At 31.9% G+C, this 25,700-nt stretch overlaps 12 protein-coding genes across 12 annotated transcripts; 5 read left to right on the top strand and 7 right to left on the bottom strand.

Annotated features, from left to right (window-relative positions):
- Positions 1–76: 76 nt before the first annotated feature.
- Positions 77–469, top strand: DFA_11951 (uncharacterized protein; the record flags this gene model as incomplete). The annotated part of the gene is made up of 1 exon (XM_004350839.1): positions 77–469. One exon carries the CDS (start codon positions 77–79, stop codon positions 467–469), a length of 393 nt encoding a protein of 130 aa, XP_004350890.1.
- Positions 470–752: 283 nt separating this feature from the next.
- On the bottom strand, positions 753–2,089 carry DFA_11952 (uncharacterized protein; the record flags this gene model as incomplete). The annotated part of the gene is made up of 2 exons (XM_004350840.1): positions 753–1,317; positions 1,395–2,089. The coding sequence occupies 2 exons, from the start codon at positions 2,087–2,089 to the stop codon at positions 753–755; spliced, it is 1,260 nt and encodes a 419-aa protein (XP_004350891.1).
- Positions 2,090–2,565: 476 nt separating this feature from the next.
- On the top strand, positions 2,566–4,080 carry DFA_11953 (uncharacterized protein; the record flags this gene model as incomplete). The annotated part of the gene is made up of 3 exons (XM_004350841.1): positions 2,566–2,815; positions 2,853–2,971; positions 3,055–4,080. The coding sequence occupies 3 exons, from the start codon at positions 2,566–2,568 to the stop codon at positions 4,078–4,080; spliced, it is 1,395 nt and encodes a 464-aa protein (XP_004350892.1).
- Positions 4,081–4,245: 165 nt separating this feature from the next.
- Positions 4,246–5,492, bottom strand: DFA_11954 (uncharacterized protein; the record flags this gene model as incomplete). The annotated part of the gene is made up of 4 exons (XM_004350842.1): positions 4,246–4,717; positions 4,793–5,082; positions 5,157–5,319; positions 5,422–5,492. The coding sequence occupies 4 exons, from the start codon at positions 5,490–5,492 to the stop codon at positions 4,246–4,248; spliced, it is 996 nt and encodes a 331-aa protein (XP_004350893.1).
- Positions 5,493–5,660: 168 nt separating this feature from the next.
- Positions 5,661–7,473, top strand: pigM (glycosyltransferase; the record flags this gene model as incomplete). The annotated part of the gene is made up of 5 exons (XM_004350843.1): positions 5,661–5,844; positions 5,960–6,353; positions 6,461–6,688; positions 6,764–7,280; positions 7,387–7,473. 5 exons carry the CDS (start codon positions 5,661–5,663, stop codon positions 7,471–7,473), a joined length of 1,410 nt encoding a protein of 469 aa, XP_004350894.1.
- A 55-nt stretch (positions 7,474–7,528) lies between these two features.
- On the bottom strand, positions 7,529–9,096 carry DFA_11956 (uncharacterized protein; the record flags this gene model as incomplete). The annotated part of the gene is made up of 4 exons (XM_004350844.1): positions 7,529–8,537; positions 8,618–8,684; positions 8,816–8,942; positions 9,019–9,096. The coding sequence occupies 4 exons, from the start codon at positions 9,094–9,096 to the stop codon at positions 7,529–7,531; spliced, it is 1,281 nt and encodes a 426-aa protein (XP_004350895.1).
- Positions 9,097–9,756: 660 nt separating this feature from the next.
- DFA_11957 (uncharacterized protein) lies at positions 9,757–10,394 on the top strand (the record flags this gene model as incomplete). Its single annotated transcript, XM_004350845.1, has 2 exons — positions 9,757–10,265; positions 10,379–10,394. 2 exons carry the CDS (start codon positions 9,757–9,759, stop codon positions 10,392–10,394), a joined length of 525 nt encoding a protein of 174 aa, XP_004350896.1.
- Positions 10,395–10,484: 90 nt separating this feature from the next.
- DFA_11958 (uncharacterized protein) lies at positions 10,485–12,653 on the bottom strand (the record flags this gene model as incomplete). Its single annotated transcript, XM_004350846.1, has 2 exons — positions 10,485–11,947; positions 12,017–12,653. The coding sequence occupies 2 exons, from the start codon at positions 12,651–12,653 to the stop codon at positions 10,485–10,487; spliced, it is 2,100 nt and encodes a 699-aa protein (XP_004350897.1).
- Positions 12,654–12,918: 265 nt separating this feature from the next.
- DFA_11959 (uncharacterized protein) lies at positions 12,919–15,611 on the bottom strand (the record flags this gene model as incomplete). Its single annotated transcript, XM_004350847.1, has 4 exons — positions 12,919–13,209; positions 13,308–14,028; positions 14,120–15,306; positions 15,561–15,611. The coding sequence occupies 4 exons, from the start codon at positions 15,609–15,611 to the stop codon at positions 12,919–12,921; spliced, it is 2,250 nt and encodes a 749-aa protein (XP_004350898.1).
- A 1,099-nt stretch (positions 15,612–16,710) lies between these two features.
- DFA_11960 (uncharacterized protein) lies at positions 16,711–18,411 on the bottom strand (the record flags this gene model as incomplete). Its single annotated transcript, XM_004350848.1, has 1 exon — positions 16,711–18,411. One exon carries the CDS (start codon positions 18,409–18,411, stop codon positions 16,711–16,713), a length of 1,701 nt encoding a protein of 566 aa, XP_004350899.1.
- Positions 18,412–22,946: 4,535 nt separating this feature from the next.
- DFA_11961 (uncharacterized protein) lies at positions 22,947–23,981 on the top strand (the record flags this gene model as incomplete). Its single annotated transcript, XM_004350849.1, has 2 exons — positions 22,947–23,077; positions 23,234–23,981. 2 exons carry the CDS (start codon positions 22,947–22,949, stop codon positions 23,979–23,981), a joined length of 879 nt encoding a protein of 292 aa, XP_004350900.1.
- Positions 23,982–24,244: 263 nt separating this feature from the next.
- DFA_11962 (uncharacterized protein) lies at positions 24,245–25,624 on the bottom strand (the record flags this gene model as incomplete). Its single annotated transcript, XM_004350850.1, has 4 exons — positions 24,245–24,263; positions 24,526–24,755; positions 24,821–25,103; positions 25,203–25,624. 4 exons carry the CDS (start codon positions 25,622–25,624, stop codon positions 24,245–24,247), a joined length of 954 nt encoding a protein of 317 aa, XP_004350901.1.
- Positions 25,625–25,700: the final 76 nt, after the last annotated feature.

Genomic DNA, 25,700 nt, shown 5'->3' on the forward strand with positions numbered 1-25,700 from the left:
AGTATTAACAAATCATTATTTCTTTGTTTTTTTTAATTAGTTTATAAAAACAATCAAAAACTTTATTTAAAAGAAAATGTCAGAAAAGGAAATCTTATGTTACAAGTGCAAAAAGCCAGGTCACAAGGCTGCCGGATGCACTGATGAAGCCGTTTGCAACTTCTGCAAGCAACCAGGACACTTTTTCAGAGAGTGCCCGGAAAAGCCAGAAGGAACTGTTGCTCAACCAAGCTCCGGTCCAAAGGAAGTCCGTTGTTACTCTTGCCAACAACCAGGTCACGTCAGCAAGAACTGCAGCCGTGCCAAGCGTTGTTTCAACTGTGGTGGTGTCGGTCACATTTCATCCACCTGTCCATCTGAAGTCACTGGTTCCAAATTCGACTCTAGAAAATGTTTCCACTGCGGAAAGTTTGGTCATATCTCCAAGGCTTGTCCAATGCCAGGTACCAACAATGGTGAATCCAACTAAACAAAACATTGTCCCATCCAACCAAACCTTTTTTAATAACATCAAAACAACCAACCACCAACCAAAAACAAAAATCATTTTTAAAAAATCACCTGATCAAATATTAGTGGATTTAATTTGGTAGTAGATATAGTCAATCGGATAAATTATACAATACATTGTATAAAATTAAAATTAGATAATTATAAAAAATAAAAATAAAACAAAAAAAATATAATATACATATAAATCAAAAAAAAAAAAGTAAAAGTAAATTAATTTCTACCTTTTTATTATTCTATTATTATTTAAACATTCCAGAAACATCATTTAAAAAACTTTGTAGATTATTATTAGTATTTTTCTTATTATTATTATTATTATTATTATTTTTCTTTGTATTGGAAGGTTGAGGTTTAGAAGGTGCAGGTTGAAGAGGAGGAGATGGAGTGCTAATTGATAAAGGTTTAGATTTATCCTTTTCCAATTTTTCTTTTTCTTTTTCTTTAATATTATTATTATTATTTTCTTTTGATGGTTTTGATTTTGGTTTCGATTGTTGTTGATTTTTTAATTTGATATCATCTTTGTTTACCATTTTAGCGGGGATTGGTAATGATAATTTACATTGGGTACAAGTTTTAATGATTGCATTTTTAATCTTGTTATTTAATTTGTTATTGATCACTTCCTCTCGGTTGTATAACTTGTTCCTTTTTAAACCACCAATATCCTTTATATTTTTAATTCTAACATTACAATTTACACCTGGAATCAATATAGATCCACATTTTTCACATATACTATCATTCTCTTTTGGTGGTATTGCATTATATTCCCATTTATCTTCTAATTGTTGAAATTGATTCCTTTAAAAAAAAAAAAGAGGGTCAGAGGTGAATCAAATAGAAATAATTATTTCTTTTCTTTTTTTTTTGTTACATACATTAATAAACTAGAATAAGTAGTTGAAGTTGATAAATTGTATTTACAAGCATTCCAAAGAAAATTTAATTTTTGTTGTATTAGATCACTATTATTTAATTGAATGGTTTCAGCAGTATCCAAAGTAGTACCATTGTTCTTTTTCGTTGTTTGTTTAGATTGAGAGGATAATGACGGTGATGATGGTACCGATAATTTTAATAGTTTTGATCTTGATGCATTTTTAGATGGTATGACAATACCCATCTTTCGAGGTAGTGATAGATTATCATAGGTTTTATAGTCATCAGGTATTATATATTCCAATGAACTAAATGTACTCGGTATAGGAGGTGGTGCAACAAGTGCAGCTACAGCATTATGATCATATGATTTTTGTTTCTTCCATGTTTGTTGATGATGTTGTTGATTTTGTTCACTCCCTTTATAATTTGTATTATTATTATTATTATTGTTACTATTATAATTATGATTACTCTTTTGATGATGATAATTGTTACTAGTACTATTATGATTATTATTATTATTAAAGTTGTTATTATAATTATGATTAGTGGGAGTAGTCGTAGTTGTAGTAGTTTTCTTTACATTATTATTATAGTCTTGATATTTTCTTTTGTTTTGATTGTTGTTGTTATTATTATTATTGTTATTATTATAGTTGTTATTATAATTACTATTATAATTGTGATTCATATCATGTAGAACTAACTTTGATACTAACTACTACTTTAGTTTCAGGTTATGAGAATGCACCTCTCTTGTGGATCTCACATCGAAAGAGACGACACCTCACACCCATTCCCACCTCCCCAATGAATTAATTTTGTGCAATTTAATTTAATTATTTTTTCAGTCCATGCACATCCTTGCGTTTGCGTTTTACTTCTTCAAGAGAGTGCCATTATTATTAATCTAGATAATTATTAAATTACATAAAACATTATATTTACACCTATTATTATTATTATTACTTCAATAATAATTTTTAAAAGTAGACTAGTTTTAAAAAAGAAGTAGAAATATTATAAACCAAGAAGAAGGAATAAAACGAAAAGAATATATCCTTCTAGCTTCTTTTATCAATAATATTATTGTATTATTACAACCCCCCACACATACACACATAGATATAAATATATTATATATATTAAAGAAAGTAAACAACAACAATGTCAGGAGGACATCAATCAGGAGGAGATGCATGGAAATTGTTCAAGACCAATATAGCTAGAACCAAACAAAGAGTATTGGCAAAGGTTGGTGCTGCAGAATCAACTGTAGACAGTGCAATTGCAGCAGAAGCCGATAAACTCTTTACACTCTTTAAACTTATGAAGAGATTAAACAAGAGTGTAGATAAATACAATGAAATATTAAAGAGTATAGTATCTGATAAGCACATTCATCCGCGTTTAAAAGGTTTACTATTTTATATTAACTATGTTTATTAATACAGGTATTGCAATTGTTCAAAATGAAATGGCACATGATATCTTATCATTTGATGAAAAGGATCCAAATTATTGTTCATTCCAAGAATGTCATAGAGTCATTGAAGCTCAAAGAATGATGATGGTAAATACATATTATAATACAATACAATATGTTTATTAATATTTATATTAATATTTATTTATTTTCTTTTTTTTTATTTGTAGGAAGAATATATTGAAACATATTATCATGATCCATTACGTGAATATTTATCACAATTTAGAGAGATTCAAGATCGTTTACAAGAACTTGATCTTCGTAGAGTAGATATGGATAGATATTTTAGAGATTACTCGATCAAGGCCAACAAGGGCAAAGATGCTACTAGTCTTGCAAAGACAGAAGCCAAGCATCAAAAGACAAAGGAGGGATACCAAACATTGAGTGAAGAGCTCATGCGTGATATTCCACTGTTGTTTAACGACAGACAATCTGTTTTTGATCCAGCATTTGCTGCATTTATCAACAGTAACTCTAAATTCTTTGTAGAGACATCACGTGCCTTCCAAAAGGCACATTCACAGGTACAAAACATCAACGAATTCAATGCAGTCAATCATCCATGGGTCATTACACCTATTGATAGTTCTGCCATGTCTAAAAACATACGTTCGTCGGCAGTTTTTACCTCGCAGACCTATGCATCTGGTTCGTCACCAGCATCACGTCCACGTGCATCTACCATTGCCACTACTTCACCCACCTCTAGTGGTAGTCCCGCACCATACAAACCACCCGCCTACAATGAATACCAACCATCATCGACATCACCATCAATGTCGACTGCTTCACCACCAAATCCAAGACATTCGGTTATATCACTTGATAAATCACCCTATCCACCTCAACAACAACCTCAACAAACCTATTCTCCTCCACCTACCACTTACCAACAACCATCTGCTCCACCTACCTCTTCACTCTCACCACAACAACCAAGAGTGTCACCTCCAATGGCTGGTAAAATGCCACCAAGAGTAAACGATGGTCGTGCTCTTCCAGTACCAGTAGCAAAACCAAAACAACCAACTGGTGAGGCACTCTATGACTTTGTCGGTCAAGATAGCTCCGAATTGACTTTTAAACGTGGTGATCGTATCATTTTACATTCAACTTCTGGTGATTGGTTAGATGGTGAATTAAATGGTATTAAAGGTTCAGTTCCAAATAATTATATTAAAATCTTATAAAAAAAAAGACAAAAGATAAAGGAAAAAGAGATAGAAATATATTTTCAAAAAAAAACAATTGTAATATTCCAAATATAAATAAAAAAAAGAAATAAAATAAATTTAAAACATATCTGTCTTTCTATTTATCTATCTAATCTATATTTTAAATCTATATGTATATTTTTAATCAATTTTCTTTTTCTTTTTTGAAGAAGAAATTGGATTGTAATGAGGAGCTTTCTTTGGTTGAATGATTTGTTGAATTGGTTTGATTGTTTTGGTAATGATATGATCCAAACCTTTTGAGCTTACAAACAACAAATAGCCATACCCGATTGCTGCCAATGTTAATTCCAACTTTCCAAATGGGAATCTTCTCTTTACTACAAAATAGATCAATGATGGTCCAATAATCCAAAGTACCGATAATACCAACATCAAATAATTTAATCCCTTATCACTTCTCTTGTTTACAGTTGCTGTTAAACCTAATAACGAGTAGAATGATAATAGACATAAAATGACACCATATAATATTTGACGTGGTGAATGGTATCCCAATACATATGTCTTTTCTAAATTCATATATGATAATACCAAATAAATAATATATAATGATATCATTAAAATTGGCATCCATCCTGATAATATTAAACTAATGGAAATAAAAATATTAATTAATATTAATTGTATAGGATTGATTTGATTGACTGATTATTATATACTATACTTTTTCAAGAATTTAAATTCATGTCTTAATACAACTGAAGATGGTTTTGTATTTGGTGATGATGATGATAATAATTGATTATCTTTGTAATATAATCTACCAACACTAATAAACCAATAGGGAATAGCCAATGCAAAGAATATGTGGTATAGGAAATGACCAGAAATACTATTTGGATCTTTGTGACACATTGTATCATTTAATATATACTTTCCGGCATAACATATACAATAGGTTGCTCCATACCAAAGATATGTATATATTATATAAAATAATGATCTTTTATATTCCTAAAATAATAATAATACAAATTAGTCAAGATAAGATAAAAAGTATAGATATTATATATCTAATCGATAGTTACAATTGGACGTTTAACATTCCTACCAGATGGAAAGACAGGTCTCCAAAAGCTTATTAATAATCCTGATACAATGATAATGACCAATGTATATAATAATACTGAATGATTTGATTTTACTCTTTCAACTGTACAATAATCAATTTGATAAAATGAACTACCTATTCTATTGATAGAAAGATAGAAACAAAAGTATTAGTAGAGGAACTATAGAGATTAGATTCGTTTCATGTCGTGTTGTATATATTTAGTAGATAGATTAGATTACATTGTAAATGCAGTTACTGCAGCTAAAAGAGTAAGAATGAATAATCTCAATCTTCCCAATGATGATGACATTTCTATACTCCTTATTTATTTATATATGTACTCTGATAATAATGAAAATGAAATTAGATTTGGTGAAAATGAGCTGATTCATTTCATTGATCTTCACCAAACCCGCTTACTGTGAAATTTTATCGTTCATTCTCTTTCGATATCATATAGTTATAAATCATAATTAGAATGACGACATCAAAGATAGTTGCAACAAAGGGACAATTGTCAGGTAGTAAAGGTGGATCATCACCACCATTGTTATCATATGACTTTTATTATAAAGGTTTAAACATGACAACCCTATCATTTGTCATTGCATTGATTATACGTGCAGCTTTAATCGTATTCTCTGAATGGCAAGATGAGAATAGTATGTATCTAGATAGATAGATAGATAGAAGATAGATATGTATACTTGCAATTATTAACTATACTCTACTACTACTACTACTACTACTTGCTATTTCTTTATTTATTTTTTGTAGTGTTGGTAAAATATACAGATATTGATTATGTTGTTTATACAGATGCATCAAGATTTGTAGTTGAAGGGTTATCACCATATGATAGATCAACCTATAGATATACACCATTGTTGGCTTATTTGTTGGTACCCAATATTCTAGTACACAAAGCATTTGGCAAAGTATTGTTTGTCGTTTGTGATATGATCATTGGATATCTTTTAAAGTGGTGTCTCATGTTGCGTTTCCCAAAGATCAATCCATTCCTTTTATTTGTTTGTACTAGTGCTTGGTTATTCAATCCATTTGCAATCAATGTATCAACACGTGGTAATGCAGAATCTGTCATTGGTGCCATGGTACTTGCTGCTGTTTATTTCCTTTTTAAAAAGAAATTAATCCTTGCTTCTTTATTGTAAATATATATATTTAAAAAAAAAAAAAAAAAAGAAAATTATATAATTTTAATATATAAATATTAATATTTATTAACTCTATTCTATCAATTTATATCAATTTTAGTTATGGATTATCAGTACATTTTAAGATTTATCCAATTATCTATTCAATTCCAATGTATTTATACATTGATAGTAATTATTATCACAAGAATCCATCCAAATACTCGTCACAGGATAAATCGATATCCTATAAACAAATATTACGCAATCTCTTTACAAAAAATCGTTTAATCTTTTTCCTTGCAAGTGCTTCAACCTTTTTAATTCTTACTTTTGCAATGTATTTAATGTATGTCAAAAAAAAAAAATATATTAATAATAATAATAATATTATCTTATATATACTAATATTCTATATTTTTAGTTATGGATATGTATTCTTATTTGAAACTTATTTATATCATGTAGTTAGAGCTGATAATAGACATAACTTTTCAGTATACTTTTATCAAATTTATTTAAATACACCGATTATTGAATCTGTTACTGAAATGTTGGCATCCAAGAGTGCAGGATTATCATTGGCATCACTTGGAGTTAGTTTGGCATCATTCCTTCCACAGGTTGTACTTTTGCTTGCCATTAGCGTCGTCTATTTCAATGATCTCGAATTTTGCATGCTTTTGGAAACCATTACCTTTGTTGCATTCAACAAGGTTTGTACGGTTCAATACTTTATTTGGTACTTTAGTCTTCTTCCATTGGTTCTCCCCGCAACCTCCCTTTCCCTCATGCAAGGTATCATCATGTTTGCCTTTTGGATGGGTTCTCAAGGTGCTTGGTTGGGTTCGGCTTTCCAACTAGAGTTTTTGGGTCAACAAACCTTTTTCAATATTTGGTTATCGGGTATCGCTTTCTTTGCTGCAAATATTTTCATGTTGGTACAATTTATTAGATATCATAAATAAATTAAAAAAAAAAAGATAAAATTTAAATACTATAGTTTATATATTATTTGATTGTATTATTAAATTATTTTTGATTTAGGGGTATGCAGACAAGGGATTAAATAATAATAATAATAATAATAATGATTTTTATTTATGTGTAATATCGGGGTTATTTATATTTTAATTACTGTACATATCTATTTATCTATTTATTGATTTATTTTTTTTACCAAATTTATCTATGGCAATGGTGGTGCACCCAATGGTGGTGATCCTAGAGGTGGTGATCTAGACATTGATATATCCATCGATGCTATTGATCTATGTGGTAGAGTCGGAGTATCAATGGGGAAGGAAACATCACTACCATCGAGTGTATGGGCATCTTCATCATCGCTACCATCTTCTGAAGTGAAAATATCATAATTGTGTACGTATCCTTCTAGGATACTAGCAGGTATAACTACATGTCTATTATTTGGATTACTATTATCAATTTTTCCTTGTTCTACTTTTTTTTCTTCCACCTTTTTCTTTTCTTTTTCTTTGGGTTCTGCCGATGCTGATGTATCACGACTATTACTTTCTTCAAGACGAACTGATCCAGAGAATCCTTTTTGACGAATACTTCCTCCACCAGAAGTTGTATTTCCAGTACTTCCACCACCAGCTCCACCTGAATAATCAGAATCACCAGTCGAGGTGACACCAGATTTCTGTTGATTGACAGGACGTAGTAATAAATAGTGGAGTGGTTTTTGAGAGACTGCAATCATAATATTAATGACAATAAACACTTCGAAAAAGAATGTAATAAATGTATAGAGGTGTCTAAGATTATCATCCATTGATATCTTGAATACAGAGTAGATAATGTCTCTGACAATGAGACAAATCAATTGGATGATTAGACCGATGGCAAGAATCTTTGTCTTTTTACGTGTGGCAGTGATGATGGTACTCTGAGTCTTTTGGTCATGTCGTTTCATTTGAACCACCAAAATACATCCATTGACGAAAAAAGTTAAACTGGCGGTCGCCAACAATACGATAAATGAAATGGTATAAAATTTCGGGGCAATTTCTTTAACCTTGGCACAAACAATTATATATACAACCATATAAACGGTATTCAACCCAATCAATCCCCATGATAATTTCCAAACTCTTGCTGTATTTTGATGTCTAACTCCTTTTGAAATGAAAAATGTATATAATAATTGCATCCAATAACATCCTACAAAACACCTTAAAAAAAATTAAATCAAATCAAATTATTAATATAAATTGAAAGTATTTTAAAATATTAAAGATTAAAGATTACATACCAACAATTAAATAATAAATAGGTAGCAACTATAGCTGAATATACTGATGGTGATCCAAAATCAACATCTTTTGTTAAAAATAATAATATACAATAAACTACTCGGGCTAGAATAAAGAAAAAAAAAAAAGAAAAATTAATTAAGAGTTTGATTAAATTGATTCATTCTATTCAATTCTAACTTTAAATTTAATCATACCTAATGGGAAAAGAGATAAATTTAAAAATACATAAAATCTTGAATTGAATGGTCTTTTTGATGCTTTTAATATATTGAAATCATAATATAATTGTACTATACATATAACCCATAATATTAACATTACCTATCAAATTAAATAAATTAATTAATAAATATTTTCTGATTGCCATTGATCGACTAATTAATCAAATAATATTTACAATGATTCTAACAACCAGGTAAACCGCAACCAATATATCTAGTTGAGGATCTTCTGTAAAAGAATTTTTAGTTAACATTTTCTAGAAAGGTGGTTGTTGTTGTTGTTATTGTTGTTGTTCCAGGATCTTCTCTCCCCAATGGTTTCTTTTCTTTTCTTTTTCTATATATATTTAATTAATTAATTAATGTAGAGAGAGAGAGAGAGTAGTAAGGAGGTGGTTGGCAATTGAATAGAATGAATGAATGAATAAAAGTGAAAGCCGCAGGCAGCAATTTAGTAAAGTGGCATTTTTCTGCCATTCTCCTTGTTTGGGTAGTCGAAAGTAATTTCATTCAAAGTTGGAATGTCAGATTGGAATCTGATAAGATGATTGAATGCAACTTTTTTGATTGTGATCGTTTTGTGTGGGTTGACTTTATAAATAGAACGGCCTTTTGGTGGGCACCATCCTCACACACAAAACCCAATGCCAGCAGCACCGTCAGAAGAAAGGGGTGCGTGCCATCTCGGAGTGTGTGGGTTGAGCTGAGCGCCCGGCTTCATATTTTTAATGTGTGGGTGTGTGTGGGAAAGCGAGATCGTAGCTTTGATAATCGCCAAATTGTCTATTTATATTATTATTCTTTGTTCACCGTTGTCTCTCTCTCTTTTGTGGCAGGTGAACATGTTTACTTACTTAGTTAACTTACTATTACTTTCTACTACTGTGTTTAAACAAACACACGCGCGCAATCACATGACACCACCGCTACCACCACCACTACCATCATTCATCGGATACCTCAACCGTTACCTTTTGTATATCAAGTGTCTATGTGAAAAGATGTGCGATTTGTGTCTCTTCCCATCATCATCATCCTCCTCATCCTACTCTTCAGAGGGGGAAGAAGAGTTCGGAGAGTATGATGAATCTAATATTACTACTGATATTCCTTTATCTGATCAGTATATGATGACACCGACAGCAACAACAACAACAACAACAATGTACATTGAGAGATTTGATCATCAAGAGGACGAAAAGGAAATTTACAATTTTAAACAAATCGGGCAATCATTAAAACAAACCATTTTTGAAGTTACCCATTTAAAGATAGATCTAGTTGAAGGCCTACCTCCTCCTCCAACAACAACAATGCAACAAGATATCGATGGGGACGGGATCATATTATTTTTGATTATCAAAGAAGGAGGAAGAGAAACACATCAAGAATATAATCATCAATATAGATTATTATGTGAGATGTATCCAGGATATCAAGTGATTATTACACATATTATTATTATTATTAGAAATGGTACCATCAATCTTGAATACACCAAATCAAATAATCGTCCAAATGAAATTATATTAATAGTTGGTCAAGAGAATGATCAAGATTTCAAGATTGATAGAAATTTGAATCACAATTCAATTTGTTATTTAGAACAAATAATAATGATGATACAAGGGAATTTATTAATTTAATTTAGATCTTTTAATCTAGCCAAAAGATTAAAAACAAAATGTTTATGTTTTAAAACATTTTCTTTAGTTGGTAACAAACCATCTTCAACAAAGAATATATTCTCTGCAGGGACACCCAATTTATCACTGAATTGCTTTTTGTTGATTGATTTTTTGTCTTCAATTTCATCCATAAAAGTGACGACCAAGAGTGGTTGGATATTACTTTCAGTTGCCTGTATTTCTTTTATGATTTTAGAGACACTAGAGACATGTGTAGCATTCTTTATAGATTTACATGAAAAGGTGATAATGATGGCCGATATGGTTGTTTCTGGATTTCCCGATGTGTCTTCCAAAAGGCCCTCTTCCAAAATGTCGTCTTTGTATATTGGTACATCTAGATAACGACCACTTGTTGCATAGGCATAGTTGAAAAGTTCCATCTGATCTGGTCGTTCTGGAATGGCCCATTTGTCAAACACTGACATTCTGACAGTGCTAGCGATAATGCTTCTGAGACTTGCCTCTTCTGGAGAGATTGGTGTTTGATCTTCAGAGAGGAACCTATTCAACTTTGTTTTTTCATAGACCAAAGTGGTTGGTGTGGATGGATCGACTTTGGTAGCGACACTACGATGTTTGCGATGTGCAGCTGGATGCATAAAAAAGTTTAATATAATATTGGCCAAATTACTCTTTCCACTAGCTGCCAAACCATCAACCAATAAATTTGTATGAGACGTTGAAACCACATCTAATAGATACCATCTAGGATCTACCTTTTGTGATCTAATTTCTTCTTTTGTATCATTAATTTTGATTGTATATTTAATACTTTTTGGTATTTTGAATGATGATGATGATGAAGATGAAGATGAAGAGGATAATTGTGATGATGGTGATGATAATGATGATGATGTTTGTTGATTAATGGCAAGTTCAACATTTTGATAATATGGATGTTGATCTTCAACTTTGATAGGTCTTGTCGTAACAAATCCACCAGAAATATACTGAATACTTGGTGGGAAATGAATTGATAGTCCACTTTCCAAATCCTCATTTTTCGATTTGATCCAACAATCCAACCTCAATGGATCGGATCTCTTTTGAATCGATGTCTTTACCAGTTTAACCTCTAGTCCCGATGTAATGTTGGGATCGAGTTGGTCCAATCGTTCACCCAATAGTGTTGGATCGATATGTTCAAACTTTTTAATCTTTTCATAGTTGTTGAACACACCCAACCCTCCCAATTTCTTGGTGGACACGATTACAATGTTTGAATCCTTTTCCAACATGGTCAACTCTGGGAATTCGATATGAATAGAGGATGATCCAGACAATGCCTGTCTTGTGAATATGTAAACAAATGACTTTGTCTTTTCAGGTATTAAAAGTTTAACTATATTCTGATTTGCATGTATAATAGCTCTTTTTAAATGATTATCTGTTGCAACTTTTTGTGATCTAATTGCTAAAATAAAATCAGTTAATGAATCAATTAAATATAATTATATAAATATAAATATAATTTAATACATACTTGAATGAATGATTGGAGATAGGAGAATAGGGTTATTACAATAAAAAGTAGAAGATTCTACTTTGTTGCCGGAATAACCAATCACTTGAATGAGAGCACTCTCTGGCAGATGATTTTGAACAATATGTTGAATGAATGCTTTGATTGACATTAGATCCTTGTCAATCTCGGCACTGTTTGACCAAGTACAACTATTATCAATGATAAAAGTAAACAAGGAATGATTGATCTTGTTGTCCTTGATTGATTGATGCAAGATTTCAACCAATTCATTGAATTGTTTCTCTTTCTCTAAATCTAATTCTTCTTTAGACTTGTCTTCTAAATTACCACTACTACTAAACTGAAAGCTAAAGATTGATTTGGCTATTTTGCTTAAATCAAAGTTTAGTTTTCTTGTGTTATTTGTATTTGCAAATTGTTCTTTTTCCTCTTCATCTATTTTAATTTCTATATTTCTATTAAGATCATCATTATTATTATTATTATTATTTTGATCTAGATCTTTTACTTGTTTTTGATCTTGATCTTGTTGTTGATCTTTGAAGAATTTTACTTCATCTATTTTGATTTCTGTATTTCTATTGTTATTATTATCCTCTACTACTTCTTCTATATTTTTATTGACTGGTGCCATTATTATTATTATTATTATTAAAACGAGATAATAAAAGTATACAACAAACGCCAAGATGTGTGATCAAAGTGATCAACACAAACGAGGGAGAGGCCACTGAGTGTGTCCAACCAACACCGACTTTTTTTAAATAAATTTTTTTTAAAATCTTTTGTTTTAGGAAGATTCCTTTTTTCGGGCAAAGTCTAAATTTGGTTATGTTGTCTTGGCTGTGGGCCATAGCTTGTATTTATTTGTTTATAATTAACTATTAGATTTTTTTTTTTTAAAAAAAGAAAAATCTTTTCTTTGGTTGATTTTGTACTAAAGGAGTTGGAGGAACAATTGGTTCGTAGGATGATGGACCGTAGTCATTGACCAAACCAAGATCAAGTTGGTCGATATACCCCTGTTTGAGTAATGCCACTACAGGTCCACCTAATATATTTCCAGATAATCCAATTTTAGTTAAACTTTGATTATACTTTAATGAATGTAAAAATACTAATGCTACAGGATGTGATAATTGATTACTTGATAAATCTAAATATTTTAATCTATTATTATATGGTAATGCCTAAAAAATAGAAATAAAAGAAATAGAAATAAAAATGATTAGAGTTTATATAAATATATATATACATATATTTTCTTTTTTTTTTGTTGTTTACTTACAAAACCAATTTCTTTTCCAGTTCTATTACCAATAAAATTTTGACAAAGATCAAAATATTTTAATGTTGTGTTTTGACAAAGTACTTGGAATAGGAGACCTGGAGGAATCATATCTCTAATTAAATTCTTTCTTAGGTTTAAATGTTTGAGAGTTTTGTTTGTTTTTAAAGCTTGAAGAATTGGTATACATCCACGACCAAGTATATTGTTTCCCAAGTTGAGACTTGTAAGTGTTGTGTTTTTGGTCAGCACTTGTCCCAATATTTCACCTTCATCACTACGAAGTGAATTTAGTGAAAGGTTGATGCTGGTGATCGAGCTGTTTACAATCAACGCTCTCATAATATCGGTATTGTCACTCTCGGTGAGTGCATAGGAGAGATCAATCTTTTTCAACCCACTATTGCCAGCCAACGTAGTTGCCAACATGGTTCTGGCCTCTCCTTTGAGTTTGGTGTTTGAAAGATTAATCTTTGCCAACTTTGTATTATCCAAAATACATTTGAAAAAATCACCATTCTTTCCCAAATCATTTACCATTACATTGAATGATCTAAGTGAACAACCATATCTTCTAGTGTATCCACCAACCGTTACCGCTTCACAATTTGTAAAACAGTTACCCAATAATGCCAAATTAATCTCACTTGACATCATTGCCAATGATACTTTTTCTAATCCAATATTTTGACTTATACTTGATAATATTAATGCTAATGATCTTAAATAAGAAATAAGAAATATTAATATTGTGTTTATATTATTTTTCTACTCTCTCTCTCTCTCTCTCTCTCTCTCTCTCTTTTGCTTACGTTGAACTAAAAGGATTTGTACTAAGAATAAGAGTTTTTAAATGATCTGATTGGTCGAGTAATTGAGAGATGGCAATACCACCATGATGAGCAATTCTATTTTCATTTAGATTTAAACTAGTGATATTCTTTTTAGTGGCGACTAGGTTGGTTAGACCACTAACTTCATCACCAATACGGTTGAATGATAGATTGAGTGTATGGATGGTGTTGTTGGATGCCAGTGCTACACATAGACTAGTCAATCCTTTTTGACCGAGTGCACAACTCTCTAGATTAAGTACCGTTATCTTGGATTGAGAGTGATTGATAAACTGCTCGATAGAGACTACTGCCAAATCACCAGCTCTACTACCACCAATATCAATCTCTTCCAAATAATGGAATTGACCCTTTCCTTTTAAATCTGCCAATTTAGGGTATAGAGTTTGTTGTCCATTTTGAAAGGCCGATAATTTAATAGATTTACATCTTGACTTTTGGATCAACGTTGCAATATGATGAACGACTTTAGAGTTGACTTGGAAATTAATGGTGATGGTCAATTTGTTCAATCTTACACTAGACAGTGTGTTGAGAATGGAGAGTGTGTCGGTCACATGTTTGGTCGATGTATTTTCAACTAGTGTCAATTGAAGTGCTGTGAATTGGAGTGGAACACCGCTGATACCTCGGTACACCAGTCTTGCAAACAATGCAAACTCGGTCTGTGAGTTGATCTTGACCTCACCATACCCCAAAAACGGGATAATGTTGTTGGACCATCTCTTGCATACCAATGACAGACTTATAAACTTCATATAATGGTTACGTGGTGGTGAGTCTTGAACCATCTCACCTGGTGATGGTTCTCTAAAATATTGTATAACCAAATAATTTAATATATCTCTCCATATTATATCTGGTAGATATATCTCTGTTGACGATGACGACGATAATGATAATAGGTTGATAAATGGCATAGACATGTTGGAAATATTATTATGACTATTATTATTATTATTTTGATTATTCTCTAACTTTTGAAATGGGTCATTTGATTGTTTGAAATCTTTAAATGTAATTTCTTCATAATGACCAAATAAATATTTATAATCTTGTATGTTGATGTCTTTGGGTCCTCCATCTTTGTCTTGAATGTCTCCTCCTCTTTTTCCTCCTCCTCCTACTCTTGAAAAGACACCCAACTTATTAAATATAAAAGTAAACATTGAATAGATATAATTATAAATTGTACGATGTGATATGATGATCATCATCAACGTTAATGTATATTGGTTGTTGTCGACTGTGTCTGTCTTAATCTTAATGTTTAAACTACTTTTAAATCAATCGATTGATTGAGTGATGGAGGTGGGTGGGAGTAGGTAGTCCAAGTGTTGATGTTGCCTATGACTGTGAAAGCATATTCTCTCTCTTTCTTTTTCTTCTATCTCCAAACCACTAACAACTCTAACAATGTACTAGCAAGTAAACTATTCATTGAAATCATAGTATAGAGTAGCAGTAGAGCAATAGTAGAGTGTGAGAGACAATCGATTCTCTCTCATCCCTCTTCTTGCTCTTCAGCTCTGCACCCCCCCATTAATTAATTATTATCCATGGATATCGACTTTCAAAAAATTAAACTAAAAAAATACTTTGAATTTTTAATTCGTAAATATATTAATAATATTAATTACAATCTCTTTTTATATTGTTTGAAACATTTTATTTGATTACATATGCAGTTAGTTGATTGATTTAAAGAAGATTAGTTTTTTGTTTGTAAAGATTAATCTTATTTTTTTAAAGAGTATTTTGTTATTGAAAATGATGATCCTTTAAATTGATAACCTTGATAATTCTATCTTGGTTTGGGTTATGAAAAATAATAAATAGATGGTGATAGGAAACTATCGGCTCTGATATCACCTTTATATTCACGGTAGAAATAATCTTTTAATGATTTTGATTGATCGATCAGTGCAAGTTTGGAATCGTCACATACCAAGTATTGTACAGTATCACTATGCAATAATGAATTGTATAGTTGTGTGCTATCTCCAAACTTGATACCTGATACATCGAGCACTTTGATTGACTTGTTTTGTTGGAATGCATGCTCAAACTTCGCACCATTCCAAACAATTGTCACTGACAGTGTTTTAATGGTTTTAGTATTTGCAATCATCTTGAAGAATGATGGTACATATGATGGATGAATAGTCATAGACCACTTGAAACCACCATCTCGAGACCAATTCCTAGTCGATCAGATAAGCATGACCACGATGCTTGAAATCTTCTGACTCTATACAACAATCGACATATCTCGCTGTTTGATCGAAATGAAGGTGTGTAGACTCGGACTATAGTGATTATTATTCCAATCATAGAATGGAGCACGCATCCTCTCTTCAAAACCACAATATGATATTGTTCGACTACAAACATGACCGTTGGTGTAAACGATCAATTTATCAATAATGATGAAAGTAAAAGTGTTCATATGAATAAATAAATGTTGTAATTTCTTGTGCAAATAAAAAAGAACAACATTTTATTTGATTATTATTAACATTGCAGTTGGTTGATTGATTTAAAGATCTTTAGTTTTTGTTTGTAAAGATTAATTTTTTTAAAGAGTATTTTGTTGAAAATGATGATCCTTTAAATTGATAACCTTGATCTTTAAATCGATTAATATCTTTATCTACAATATCTGTTGGTGAATCTATAATGATTTTAGATAAACTACTAATAGTAGTAGTTTTACCAAATAATAACTGTGATATGGTTTCTGGATTAATGGTACTTTGGTTGAAAAATGGAGAGTTGTTGCTATTATTGATGTTTCGGAATCTGACCACAGAGACTTGAGGGTTACGTATAAATACTGATACATCTGGTGGACATCTTGTAAGTGTTAACTTTTTAACACTCAGCAGTGGTAGATTCATATCATTCCAATTACCTTCTTTACCATCGTAATAGGTAATATGTAGATGTTTGAGTTTTCGGAAATCCTCTTGTTTGATTTCAGAAAAGGTGATAATATTGGATGATGGCCAATCAAAATCAGCCTTTCCACGTAAACTAATTGTTTCTAGGTTTTGTTTGACACTACTATCCAGTTTATTCCAATCCAAATAACATGGTAGAATAATCTTGGTGATGGATGTACCCGGTTGTAGAAATGTTGGTATTTGGTCAAATTTGACACCACCACACTTGACATTAACCAAATATAAATTGAGTGAGGTCAAGTTGGTAAACTGAGTTGTAAAGAACCCTTTAAGTGTAAACTTGCTTAGGTTGCAATGAAGAACGATACTTTTGAGTTGAGGCATATTTGTAGCTATCTTTTTCAACCCATCCATCTTTTCAACCAATTGATCCGATTGAATATGTAATTTATCAACACTACCAAACAATAATTCTTTAGCACTCTTGTACAACAACATGTTGTTGGTCGATGGAAAGAGCGATGATGGTAGAATGGATGGACCAATAGTAAGAGTATTCGCTCTTTTAATTACACATGAGTTGTTTGTAATGTGATTCCACCATTCATCAATATTGTCAGCTCGAATTGTAATGTCTGTGAATAAAACATCAGAGACTAATGCAAATACTCTTTTAGAGACAAGTGCAACTGATCGTTTCCACAATCTTCCATCATCACCATACGATGGTAGTGTATCCTTTAACTGCATATCCTTGTCAAAGGTGATTGATGCATTGTATCCAAGGTCATGGTTGAATTGGTGCATTGGACACATTCCATCTCTCTTTAATACATGATCTTTGATTTGTGGATTCATTTGAGAGTGTCCAAACAAATCCAAATGTCTTGACTTTTCAGCATACCCATATCCATCCACTAGTTTTAATTGTTCAGTTCTTAGTCTGAATGAATTGACACACGTACAAATACTAGCATTCTTGAATGAATATAAAAGTATTCTTGAAACGATATTCCATGGAAGATCACATTCCCATTTTGTACCAGTAGTAGTAGTAGTAGTAGTTGTTGTTGTTGATTCTATTGCAATTGGTGCAGAAGTATTTGTATTCTCTACAACTACAGGTTGTTTCTCTTCTTTTTGGTGTTTTGGTGATTTAAGTAACTTTTGAACCAACGATACTTTTGTCTCGGTTGTTGTAACTGAAATACCTCTTTTAATACAAAGATCATATACATCTTGCTTTAATAATCTATTCAACTCTGCTTTTGTATATTCCTTTTCTACTCCACCTTCAACTTGTTGTTGTACTTCTACTTCTACCTCTAACTGTTTACTCTTCATTATTATTACTTTATAAAGAAGAAGAAGAAGAAGAATGATTTCTAAATTCTTAAAGACTATAAACCAAGTTGGGGGTCATCATCTTCTAGTAAAATGAGATCGTTGCTAAAAAAGAAATAACTTAAACATTATTATCTTTTTAATTTCTATTTTTGTGTGATTGGTTTTTTATCTTTATAATTGATTCAATATTAATTGTAGGTTTTGGACACGAATAAATATTTTAATGTTTTAAAACATATTGGTTTGATTGTTGATCAACATAATTGTCAAGATGACTTTCCCTAATACTGTTGAAAAAGGGTTGATTTAGCGATCAAAACTGTAATAATATTCAAAGGAATAAAGTTATCTTATCACACATCATTTAAATTACCTCAAAGTGTTATTTAATTCTTCTTTCCCCCCTACCTTACCTGTTCGTTTCAATTAAAGATATTTTTGTAGAGTTTTGTTCATCTGATGCAATCGAATGAATCAAGACAAGGGCCGAATACCGGCACCGCGTCATCATCTCTATTATTTGATAGATCAGATCTATTCAGGTAGATAATAACTTTCATTGCACTACTGCAAGTTCAAGACAAGGCGGGTAGGTTTTACCTCTTTTTGACACCCTCAAATCTGATGTTAAAAATATCTTTTACGTCTCTTCACCACAAGGACCATCATTTGATTGATTTTTTATTATTTTATTTTGATTGTATTTAATAAATAGTTAACTAACACCATCACCACCCCCATCAAGTCAGTAAATAACCAACCGCCATCATTTATTTGTTATTTCCAGCCGGGAAACTTAAAAGTAAGTACAAAAAAAAAAATCCTTTATTGGTTATTAGCCTCATTTGTTGTGTGTCGGGAATTACTTTCCACAATAATGGGGGATCTACTTTTTAAATTATTACTCGATACGATCACACCCCATATCGGCTCGTCGCAGCTAACCAGTTACAACCACGCAAACAAAGCGATCAAAAAGTCGAGTTCGCAAGACTTGCCCTCCACAAACACACAACGACAACACAAGGAAATCGAGCTGGAGTGCCAACACTGCAAAACCAATTAATTTGCGCAAACGAATAGTTCAGTGAAACCTAGAAACAATTTTCAGTCGGGGGCCAAGGCAGTTGGGCGGTGTAAAAAAAAAGTCGTTGACAACGCCACCACTATGGCGACAGAACAGGGGGTTCAATTACAACGATGATGGCTTTGGCAATGCCCACAAATATCTCCATCCCGCCCGAACATATTTTTAAAAATTTTGTTTTTTATGTGGTTTGCAGAAACAGAAAGAGAGCGCGGATCTTTTGTTCTTTCGTTTGAATCACAAACCAGACTATTGAGTGTGTTTGAAAAGAAGAAGAAGCCTGTGACATTGTCTCCACTACAATACAATCTAGACAAAGAGAGAGAGAGAGAGCTAACTAGTTGTTTATTAAACAAAGACATTATACACATAGATAGATAAATAAGATAGACAGATGTTTTAAAACAAACACAACTAATAATAATAACCAAACAATAATTAATTTTGCAATCAACTACCCTCAACATTACCCAGGGAAGAATTATAAATAGAAAAAGGTAGGCAGTAAAAGTAAAAGATCCACTTCACCTTCACTCTTGTTTGTTTCAAACAGTTCATAATCAACACAACATCAAAGTTATCTTTAGATCACACCACACAGAAGTACTACTACTGTTTTCATCATCATCATTATCATCAATCGTTTATATTTTTAGAGTTTGTGGATAAGAAGAACACTTACTCGCTAACTAATTAAATGATGAGGTGAGGGCAGCAGCAGTAATCAAACAATGATTTTTATCCTCCTGTTGCCCCATCCCATCTTTGAGTGTCGGACAACAACAAGATTATCCACAAACTCGGGGAGAGTTTCGAAAAAGATATTTTTTTTTGGTTGTTTGTCGGCATCTCCTACCAATCTCCTTTGCCGGACTAGCCCAATACAATCACTCGAGTTTGGACAAGTGAGAGAGAAATCCCAAGCTTGACTCTATTCAATTCAATTTCAACCTCCAAAATACCATCCCAACATTCACTTCACTTTATCTCATCATCCTCTTATTATTTATTTATTTATATTTATTTCTTTTCTTATGCCCCATTATGAATATTATTTCTCCAAATCACATCACTTTTGTATAAAACAAGTAATTTAATTATTCATTACCAAAAGGTAAATGTCAACAAAACAGCAGCAGCAGCAGCAGCAGCAGAGAGTAGATATAGATGTAGATGTGTGGTCAGAGACAGAGTAGAGACATAGACAACAACCATGAATTTCAACAAATCAACAGTCGTGGTGGTATCACCAATCTATTACTCACACCATCACCACTGTTTTTTTTGTGTGGTGGTATCGACGGATGGGTCGGGGTGGTATTATTGTTTTAAATATCATCATCACCAAAACACACACACACAAATCACATCACAGTCATTCATTAACAATAGCAGCCTACATACATATAATGAAGTACAGGGAGAGAGAGAGAGAGAGAGAAAGTGGGAATTGCAACCTTCTTTTTTACATTCTTCCTTTCTTCTTTCTCTGTCTGTGTCTGGAACATCAACAGAGCAGAGCAAGCAAAGTTATATAAAGTGAAGATTTCTCTGTCTGGTGGTGATGTGTTGATCTGATTGATAGATCACACATATATGTGTGTGTGTGTGTGTATGATAGTGTGAAATGGATTGTTAACTTAATAGTTGTAGTACCAGTAATAGTAAAATATCAATATGTGTAAATATTTTGATTTGATCGACACACATCAACCTCCTCTAACAATTGTTGGCATGACACCCCCACAACACATATCGATCACTACCGTGATGTCGTTACATATTGTGTTTTTTAAATTATTGGGTACCAATCGAGGGAGGGCATCGTGATCCATATGTGACACAATTATTATTATGATAATAATAATAATAATAATTATAGCTCTACATTTACTTGTTTCTTTCTTCTCTTCTGCTGGGCACACATGTGCAAAGAATGTTGTTGTTGTTGAAACAAAACAATTATCATTTTTAAAAATAGATCCAACAAGCAAGTCAAGTTTATTGGACTATCCTATCCACACTTATAATTAATTAATTAATATTAAGAATAATAATCAACATAACAATAATCCAAGTCTTTTCCAATCAACATAACAACAAATCATCATTGGGAATTATAATTAGAGAGAGGGAGGAACAACAACAGTTTATAAATTTATCTATTGTAAGACTTTTCTTTAAAATTGTCATCAATCAATCAATCAAATCAAATCAAAAAGAGTCTTGGAAATAACTTAATAATAATAATCGTAGAGATGGTTAGACAGAGATAGATGGATCAAACTTTTTTGTTCCCATTTAAACAAAATGATATCTATCTATTTATCTATTTATCTGTCTGGTCTGGTCTGGTAGAGAGAGAATATGATTAGTTTTTAATTATTCGTTTACGTTTTGTGTGCTGTAGATTGTGCACTCTCTCAACGACCGACACGCACACACACAAACACACACACACACACACAATTGTTATTGATTGGCCAACAAAGTTTAAATCCAATCAAATCTACACCTATTATTTATTTAAATTGCAATCTATAAAATCAGAATACTATCCACCTACTTCTTCTACTACTACTACTACTACTTAACTTGCCAGATAGATAGATAGATAGACAGATACTATCTGTATTGTAGTAACCTTAAAAACCAAGAGGGGCAACAACAAGAAACACTTGTTTTCTGGAGATATGACTGACAATCATTATCAACACTCCCACACTACACTTTCAAAAATATTTTTGGTTGATGTAATAATTATCATTTTTATATCTTACACATTTATTATTGATCTACCGAACACCAAGTCAAATCCACCACACACACATACACATAAATACATACACACACACACACAAATACAACAGAGACAATACACAACACAATATTTGGTCATAATTAAATAACATCCACACCCACCACCACCACCACAAAACATGACATGGAAACAAATACACACAACACTTTACATATGATATATACCGCCGGACGGCGTCTCCACCTCCTACACCTACACCTACACCATCATCATCATCACTATTATCACCACCAGATAGATAATTTAAATTATTTATTTATTTTATTTGATTTCCAACAATATAAACTCCACTACTTATCCCAAAAATCATCATCATCATCATCATCATCGTTAGCATCAAGAGTGAGAAAAACAGAGAGAGAGGGACATCATACATCAACGACAATAATAATAATAATAATAATAATTTGTTGTTTATTTCCTTATTGATACATTTATTATTTTTTTTATCCTTTTTTTGTTTTTGTTTTTGTTTTTGTTTTATTTGTTTTACAAATAATAATTTTAGATTTATTGTTTTTTATCCATCCATAAAAGATAATCAAATCAATAACAACAACAAAATACTAATATAAATTACCCACAAATTTATACTATTAGAACCAACATATTATATAATTTAAAATGTCAACCAAATCAAAATCAACAGCATCAACCCCTGCAACAACAGTCAAAGAAAAAAAGATGAAAAAGATGGGAACATCCAACAAAAAGGCACAGTCCATCTCGCCATCACCATCCAACAATAGTCTATCGTATATTTTGACGGATCGTACCGTCACCAGGACCATACTCACAAACCTCGGCCTGTTGCTCACCAACCCTACCACCAAGCAGCTCTTTTTCGAGTTTTCTGAAAAGGAGCTGAGTTCCAACCACTTGATGTTTTACTTTGACGCCCGTGAATTTAGAGATACTTTTGTTGAGCCCACCAACGGTGATGCCAACGAGTCGCCAGAGTCACAAGAGCAACAACGTGAGATATCGGTACCAAACTCGCAGCAATCTGACACATCATCCATCATTGCCACCCCATCTCCAGTCACTGGTGGTGACAGCGGTTCAACCACATCATCCAATCTCGTCACACCAGTTATTCAAAGACGCAACAAGGAGCCACAATCTCCAGCCGAAGAATCAACATCCTCCAACAACAAGAGAAACTCGGGTGGCAATTGTTCGTCGGATCACGCCTCTGTTGCCCGTGCAGATTCTTTTAGCGGTGCCGATATCAATGTAAATTCATCTACCTCGTCGATTGTTGAAAAGGTGACTCGCGAAAGCGGCGAGGCCGGCGACGACGACCAAGAACTCAAAAACTATCTCATAGCAAGCAACATATTTGAAAAATACCTCTCACCCTCTTCGCCCATCGAAGTCAACCTTGACTATCGCACCTTTATAGACATTTCGAAAAAGATCCAAAACCGACAGATCTTCCAGAAACTCTATGACCGTGCCATCAAGGAAATATTCGATGTCATCAACAATGACAGTTACCATCGTTTCAAAGCAACCCCTCTATTCAAATCTTTGGTTGTACAAGCTGATCATCTTGAAACTCTTCCACCTCAAGAAGAACCAACATCAACAACATCCGAACCAAACAATGAAAAAAAACAAAAAAGAAATTATTTAGTTGTTTTGGTTAAAAAATAATAATAACAAACAAACAAACAAATAACAAACAAATAATATTTTTGTAAATAATAATAACAAACAAATAACAAATAATAATAATAATAATAATAGTTTTATCAAAGTTAATTTAATCAATCTCACCAACAACCAACCAAACAACCAACCAACCACAATCACAATCATCGACAATATTTTTGGGTAACCCTCCTCTCCTCTACTTAACATTTTTTTTTTGCAATCAATTTAATTCTAGATTTAAATTTAATGATTTAAAATTAGAATTAATTTTCCCTCTTCTCTCTAAATAATAATAATCAATAATCAATAATGATAACTACCAATTAACCAATCACTAACCCATTCCAATCCAACTCTTCTCAAACAAAAATTAAATTGTAAATTTTTTCCACAAACCAAACCAAACCAAACCAAAAGTTCAAAATTAAATTAATTAAAATAAATCAAACGCGACGAATTCTTTCTACTATATCAACAATAAATAATAATAATAATATTTATTATTATTTATATATTTTTTTATTTTCTATTTTAAAATATATACAATGAAATATAACCACAAACAAAAGCAGTAATCAAAGATGATAAAAAGTTAACTTGATGATTATCCAATATATCCAAACCACAAAGATGTGCAATAACATTTGGTGATTTTGGATCATCACTATCTACTTTTTTATATTGATCGGTTGTTGTTGGTTTATGATTTACAACTACTCCTTTTTTAATATCATATCCTGAATATTGAATAGTTGCTCCCATTAATGAATCCAACTAAAGTAAAATTAATTAGTAAATACTGATTATCTTTATGTTTGTCTTTATCTTGTTTGACTTACAAGTGAACCAAATAAACCAGCAAAAGTACCAAGTAAAATAATTGGATATTGTGGATTGGCAAGTTGATAGGCAATTGGATTATCATTGAAAAACCATGATGCTATGAAATAGACCAAACCGATAAAGGTGCCACCAAGGACAGATGCAATCAATCCCAATCTACTAACACCTCCATTGGTTCCAGGTGGTACATATTTCAATGTTGTAATTAATCTTGGTTGTCCCTTGTTTAATATTCCCAATTCAGATGCCCATGTATCACCATTACAACATCCATAATGTCTAAAAAAGAGATAGATAGATAGTTTTGGTCAGTACAAAACATCTGATCATATCGATTAACTTTCTTTCTTTCTTTCTTTTCTTTCTTTCTTTACATACCCAATAATCATACCAATAAGAAAACATTCAAATGGATATGCAGTATCTGGAATAGGAATATTTCTACGATCTGAAGAGTAGATAAAATAGATGACCGATACTATAGTGGCAGTTAGACTGTTTGAAAACACTTGAATATAGTTTCTTTGACCACCCTTTTGAAATGCATCACCTTCAATCTTTTTCTTGATACTTGATTTGTACTTTGTTAGTGATGACGATGATTGATAGAATGCAAGTAATGCAATGGCAAATGTCCATCCACACAAACATGTGAGTGTTCCTACTACAATGGCAGCTACAACACCCGATCGATTCAATGATTTCTTTTTGATTGCTAGTCCTGCCAACAATGTGATTACAATCGTTGTTGTCAAGAATCTCTTCTCTACTCCTTCAATGATTCCACTATACTCTATCATTCCTATTATCTATATATCTGTATATTATATGTACAATAATAACAATAGGGTGCAAGTTGTGGTTGGTAAAGTTTAA

Source organism: Cavenderia fasciculata (assembly GCF_000203815.1).
Source record: "Cavenderia fasciculata unplaced genomic scaffold Scf_EUAJFUG02HR96I-5, whole genome shotgun sequence".
NCBI classification, from domain to species: Eukaryota; Evosea; class Eumycetozoa; order Acytosteliales; family Cavenderiaceae; genus Cavenderia; species Cavenderia fasciculata.